At 47.9% G+C, this 6,336-nt stretch overlaps 1 protein-coding gene across 2 annotated transcripts; it reads left to right on the plus strand.

Annotated features, from left to right (window-relative positions):
• The first annotated feature begins 1,312 nt into the window (after positions 1-1,312).
• Positions 1,313-4,734, plus strand: LOC132341332 (lysophospholipase D GDPD3-like). Of its 2 annotated transcripts, XM_059872818.1 has the most exons (4): positions 1,313-1,456; positions 3,358-3,417; positions 4,015-4,066; positions 4,453-4,734. In XM_059872818.1, exons 1-4 carry the CDS (start codon positions 1,332-1,334, stop codon positions 4,687-4,689), a joined length of 474 nt encoding a protein of 157 aa, XP_059728801.1. In that variant the 5' UTR covers positions 1,313-1,331; the 3' UTR covers positions 4,690-4,734. The 2 variants fall into 2 exon arrangements, with proteins under 2 accessions (XP_059728801.1, XP_059728802.1); XM_059872819.1 differs by lacking the exon at positions 3,358-3,417.
• The last annotated feature ends 1,602 nt before the right edge of the window (positions 4,735-6,336 follow it).

Consider the following 6,336-nt stretch of genomic DNA (forward strand, 5'->3'; position numbering starts at 1 on the left):
GGGGAATTTGGGGTTGGAAAATGGGAAATTTTGGGAGTTTTTGAAATTTTTGGGAATCCGAGGCAAGAAAAAAGGGGAATTTTGGAAGGAAAATGGAAATTTTGGGCAATTTTGGGTTGAAAATTTGGTATTTTGGGCAATTTTTTGCAATTTTTTGGGGGGAAAATGGGAAATTTTTGGGATTTTCAGGGGAAATTTTGGGTGGGAAAAAAGGAAATTTGGGAATTTTGGAAATTTTGGGGAATTCGAGGGGAAAAAAAGGGAATTTTGGCCATCAAAATGGAAATTTGGGGGGGGGAAATGGGAATTTGGGGAATTTTGGGGGGAAAAATGGGAATTTTGGGAAATATTGGGAATTTTGGGGGTAAAAATTATGAATTTTGGGCAATTTGGGGAATTTTTGGGTGGAAAAATGGAAATTTGGGGAATTTTGGGGGAATTTGAGCAATTTGGGGTGGAAAAGCGGGAAATTAGGAAATATTTGGAATTTTGGGGTGAAAAATTGGATTTTTGGGCAGTTTTGGGTGGGAAATTGGGAATTTATGGTGGGAAATGGAAAGCTTTGGGTGAAAAAAGGGGAATTTGGGAAAATATTGGGACTTTTTGGGGTGAAAAATGGGAATTTTGGGCAGTTTTAAGGGAAAAATGGGAAATTTTGGGTGGAAAATTGGGAATTTTGGGCAATTTTGGGTGGGAAAATGGGAATTTTTGTAGAAAAATGGGAAATTTAGGAAATTTTGGGGAGAAAAATGGGAATTTTGGGCAATCTTAAGGGAAAAAATGGGAAATTTTGGGTGGAGAAATGGGAATTTTGGGAAATATTGGGAATTTTGGGATAAAAATGGGAATTTTGGGCAACTTGGGGGAATTTTTGTGTGGAAAATTTGAAATTTTGGGGGAATGTCTGGTGGAAAAATGGAAAAGGTTGTGAATTTTGGGTTGAAAAACGGAGATGTTGAGAAATTTTGGGTGGAAAATGGGAATTTTGGGGCAATATTGGGAATTTTTGGGGTAAAAATCGGGAATTTTGGGCAATATGGGGAAAATTTGGGTGGAAAAATGGGAATTTGGGGCATTTTTGTGTTGAAAGATGGGAATTTTGGGTTTGAATTTGGGAATTCGGGGAATTTCGGAGTTGAAAAATGGGAATTTCGGGGCAGTTTTGGGTGGGAAAATTTGAATTTTGGGAGATTTTGCTGTAAAAAAATGAAAATTTGGGGGATTTTCGTCGGGTTTTTTTTATTGGATCGGGGTGGGGGTGGGGCCAGGCCCCTCCCCCACCCCCCTGACCCCTCCCCCCCGCCCTCCCCCTCCCCCCCCAGCACCCGGAGATGCCGTTCTGCTTCTCGCTGGAGCGGGGGCTGCTGGTGCTGCTGCTCTGGTACCTGGGGCTGCTCCCGCTGCTGCCGCTGCCCGAGGCCGCGCTGCTCTTCCCGCTGCCCTCCATCATCAACCGGTGCGGCCCCTCCCCCACCCCGAGCTTCCCCCACCCACTCGGACCCTCCCCCGGTGGAGCGTCAAAAAAAACCCGGCGGAAAAAGGGTTAAAAACGGGATTTTGGTGAATTTTTAGCGATTTTTTGGGGATTTTTTTAAGGTATTTTGACAATTTTTGGGGTTTTTAAACCCAAAATTTTGGGGTGGGGGAGGGGCAGGTGAGGTCAGGCCCCTCCCCCATCCAAATGCAAAAAAAACCCGGTGAAAAAAGGGTTAAAAATGGAATTTTGGTGAATTTTTATTGATATTTTTGGTGAATTTTTACTTGATTTTTTTTGAATTTTTGGACAATTTTTGGGGTTTTTAAACCCAAAATTTTGGGGTGGGGGAGGGGCAAGGTGAGGTCAGGCTCCTCCACCATCCAAATGCAAAAAAAACCCGGTGAAAAAAGGGTTAAAAATGGAATTTTGGCCATTTTTAATCGATATTTTTGTTGTATTTTACTTGATTTTTTTAGTGAATTTTTGACAATTTTTGGGGTTTTTAAACCCAAAATTTGGGGCGGGGGAGGGGCAGGTGAGGTCAGGCCCCTCCCCCATCCAAATACAAAAAAAAACCGGTGAAAAAAGGGTTAAAAATGGAATTTTGGTGAATTTTTATTGATATTTTTGGTGATTTTTTACTTGATATTTTTGGTGAATTTTTGGACAAATTTTGGGGTTTTTAAACCCAAAATTTTGGGGGTTTTGGGGGTGGGGGAGGGGCCTGAATCAAACCCACCCCTCCCCCACCCCAACACCAAAAAAACCCCCGTGAAAAAAGGGTTAAAAATGGAATTTTGGCGAATTTTTAGCGATTTTTGGATGAAATTTTGGGGTTTTTCACCCAAAATTTGGGGTTTTTGGGGGGGTGGGGGAGGGGCTTGAGGCAACCTCGCCCCTCCCCCATCCCCCTCAGCCCCGCCCCCACCGGAAAAACAAAAAAAATCCGGTGAAAAAAAGGGTTAAAAATGGAAATTTGGGGGGGTTTAATTGAAGGGAGGGGGCGGGGCTAAAAGGGAGGGGCGGGGCTAAAGGAAAAGGGGCGTGGCTGAATGGTTAAAGGGGTGAATAAAGGGGCGTGGCTAAAGGAATGGGGGTGGGGTTTCGAGAGAAGGGGAGAAAGGGTTTAAAGGAGTGGGCGTGGCTAAATGAGTGGGTGGAGCTAAACATGGGGGCGTGGTCAATGGAGTGGGCGGGGCTAATTGAGCAGGTTGGGGAAAAGTGTGGGGCGGGGCTATAAAGAAAGGGGCGTGGCTAAAAGAGTGGGGAGGGGTTAAAGGGATGGGGTGGGGCTAAAGGGGCGGGGCTAATTGGGATCAGGGAAAGTAAGGGGGTGTGGCTAAAGGGGTGGGCGGAGCTACAGGGATGGGGCGGGGCTAAAAAGGTGGGGGCAGGGTTAAAAGAAAGGGGCGGGGCTAAAGGGAAGGGGAAGGAGGTAAAGGAATGGGGCGGGGGCTAAAAGAGGGGGTGGGGCTAAAGGGATTGGGCAGGTTTAAAGAAGGGGTGGGGCTAAAAGGAGGGGGGAGGGGCTTGGTGTGGGGGCGGGGCTAAAGGGGTGGGTTGGGGGAAATGAAATGGAGGAGGGGCTTAAAGGAGGGGGCGGGGCCAGAGATGGGAATGAAGATGTGGGGGCGGGGCTAAAGGGCAGAGGGTGGGGTTAAAGGAGTGGGGGCGGGGCTAAATGTTTGGGGGCGTGGCTACAAGAGTGTGGGCGGGACTAAAGTTGGGTTGGTTGTGGGCGGAGCTAAAGCGTTGACGCAGGGCTGGGTGGGGTTAAACGGATGTGGGCGGGGTTTAAGCAGTGTGGGCGGGGTTTAACAGGTGTGGGCGGGGTCAGAGGGGTGTGGGCGTGGCTCTGACCCCTCCCCCACCCCCTCCAGGACGTATTTTCCCCTCCCCCGCGGCCCGGCCGGACACGCCCTGAGCAGAGCGGCAGCGGCGTGAGTGGGGGAGGGGCGGGGCCGGGCTGGGGTCAGCCAGGGGTCACTCAGGGGTCACTCAGGGTCACTCAGGGGTCACTCAGGGTCACTCAGGGTCACTCAGGGGTCACTCAGGGGTCACTCAGGGGTCACTCAGGGGTCACTCAGGGGTCACTCAGGGTCACTCAGGGGTCACTCAGGGGTCACTCAGGGGTCACTCAGGGGTCACTCAGGGTCACTCAGGGTCACTCAGGGGTCACTCAGGGGTCATTCAGGGGTCAGTGGTCACTCAGGGTCACTCAGGGCCACTCAGGGTCACTCAGGGGTCACTCAGGGGTCATTCAGGGGTCAGTGGTCACTCAGGGTCACTCAGGGCCACTCAGGGGTCACTCAGAGGTCACTCAGGGGTCACTCAGGGTCACTCAGGGTCACTCAGGGTCACTCAGGGTCACTCAGGGTCACTCAGGGGTCACTCGGGGTCACTCAGGGGTCACTCAGGGGTCACGCAGGGGTCACTCAGGGGTCACTCAGGGGTCACTCAGGGTCACTCAGGGGTCACTCAGGGGTCACTCAGGGTCACTCAGGGGTCACTCATTGGTCACTCTGCCCCTCCCCCAGCCTGGTGCTCCGCCCCTCCCTCCTGAAGCACCTGAAGAGCCGCGGGCTGCAGGTGAGGGGGCGTGGCCAATGGAAGGGGGCGTGGCCAATTTCAACGGGTGGTGGCTGAGGGAGGGGGCGGGGTCAGAGGAGGGGGAGGGGCCAAAATTTTCATTTGGGGGGGTGTAATATGCAAATGTGGGGGTGGGGGAGGGGCTTTGATGCGGATTTGGGGTGAAAATCTTCCATTTTGGGGTGTGGGCGGGGCCAAAATCTGTGGGGGGGGGAGTAAAAAATACAAATTTCGGGTGGGGGAGGGGCAGAGCCGCCATATTTTTCGCCCCTAAAATTTCCATTTTTCGCCCGAAAACCGCCGGGTTTTCGCTGCGGGGGAGGGGCTGGAGGGGAGGGGGAGGGGTCAGAGCCCCTCCCCCACCCCAAGCCCCTCCCCCTCTCCAGGTGTGGCTGTGGGTGGTGAACGAGGAGCGCGACTTCGCGGAAGCCTTCGGCCTCGGCGCCACCGGAGTCATCACCGACTACCCCGGGAGGCTCCGGAGGTTCCTGGAGGGCCCCTCCCCCACCCCGAGGGGCCCCTCCCCCACCCCGAGGGGCCCCTCCCCCACCCAAGGGGGAGAGCCCCTCCCCCTGCCGGAAAATGGGGGAGGAACGGGGGAAAATGGGGAAAAAACGGAATAAAAATGGTCAAAACGGAATAAAAATGGTCTGAAAATGGCTCAAAAATGACCCAAAAGTGGCTCAAAAATGGCTCAAAAATGGTCCCAAAAATGGCTCAAAAATGGCTCAAAAATGACCCAAAAATGGCTCAAAAATTATCCAAAAAATGGCTCAAAAATGACCCTAAAATGGCACAAAAATGATCCAAAAATTACCCATAAATGGATCAAAAATGATGCAAAAATGATGCAAAAAATGGCTGAAAAATGACCCAAAAATGGTCCCAAAAATGGCTTAAAAATGGTCCCAAAAATGGCCCAAAATGACCCAAAATTTGTCCAAATTTGGCAACTAAAATGACCTGAAATTGGCCTGAAAATGGTCCCCAAAATGATAAAAAAATCAGCCCTAAAATCGCCGAAAAATGACTCAAAATGACAGAAAAGAGGCCCAAAAATGATCCTAAAATGTCTCAAATATTAGCCAAAAATGACCCAAAAATGGCTCAAAAATGACCCCAAAATGGTCCTAAAAATGGCTTAAAAATGACCCTAAAATGGCTCCAAAAATGACCCAAAAATGGCTCAAAAATGACCCAAAAATGGCTCAAAAATGACCCAAAAATGACCCAAAAATGGCTCAAAAATGACCCCAAAATAGTCCCCAAAATGGCTCCAAAATGGTTCAAAACTGACCCAAAAATGGCTCAAAAATGATCCAAAAATGGTCCCAAAAAATGGCTCAAAAATGACCCAAAAATGGCTCAAAAATGATGCAAAAATGACCCAAAAATGGCTTAAAAATGGCTCAGAAATGATCCAAAAATGGTCCTAAAAATGGCTTAAAAATGACCATAAAATGGCTCAAAAATAATCCAAAAATGACCAAAAAATGACCCAAAAATGGCTCAAAAATAGTCCCAAAAATGGCTCCAAAATGACCTTGAAATGACCCAAAAATGGCTCAAAAATGGTCCCAAAAATGGCCCAAAATGACCTGAAATTGACCTGAAAATTGTCCCCAAAATGACCAAAAAATCAGCCCCAAAATTGCGCAAAAATGATCAAAAATTTGTCCCAAATTGTCCCAAAACTGGCCCCCAAAATGATCCCAAAATGGTCCCAAAAATGACCAAAAGATGCCAAAAAAAGACCAAGAAATGATCGAAAAATGGTCCCAAAATGACCCAAAAAAGGCCCAAAATTGGTCCCAAAAATGACCAAAAATTGACCCAAAAATTGACTAAAAAAAGCCAAAAAATGACCCAAAAATGGCTCAAAAAGACTCAAAAAATGACTGAAAAATATTCCCAAAAATGACCAAAAAATGACCCAAAAATGACCCAAAAATGGACCCAAAAATGACATAAAAAAGACAAAAAATTGAAACAAAAATGGTCCCAAAATGCCCCAAAATTGCCTAAAAATACTGAAAAACCGAGTCAAAAAATATCCCAAAATTTGGAATTTTGGGGAGTTTCAGCACAAATTTTGGAATTTTGGGTCCTTTTCCTTCAAATTTTGGAGTTTTGGGTCCCTTTTTCCCACAAAATTCAGAATTTTGGGTCCATTCCCCTCAATTTTGACATTTATGGGAATTTTGGGTCCCTTTTCCCCACAAATTTTGGGATTTTGGATCATTTTGGCAACATTTTCCACTCAGAAATTT

This window comes from Haemorhous mexicanus, chromosome 38 (genome assembly GCF_027477595.1).
Source record: "Haemorhous mexicanus isolate bHaeMex1 chromosome 38, bHaeMex1.pri, whole genome shotgun sequence".
NCBI lineage: Eukaryota > Metazoa > Chordata > Aves > Passeriformes > Fringillidae > Haemorhous > Haemorhous mexicanus.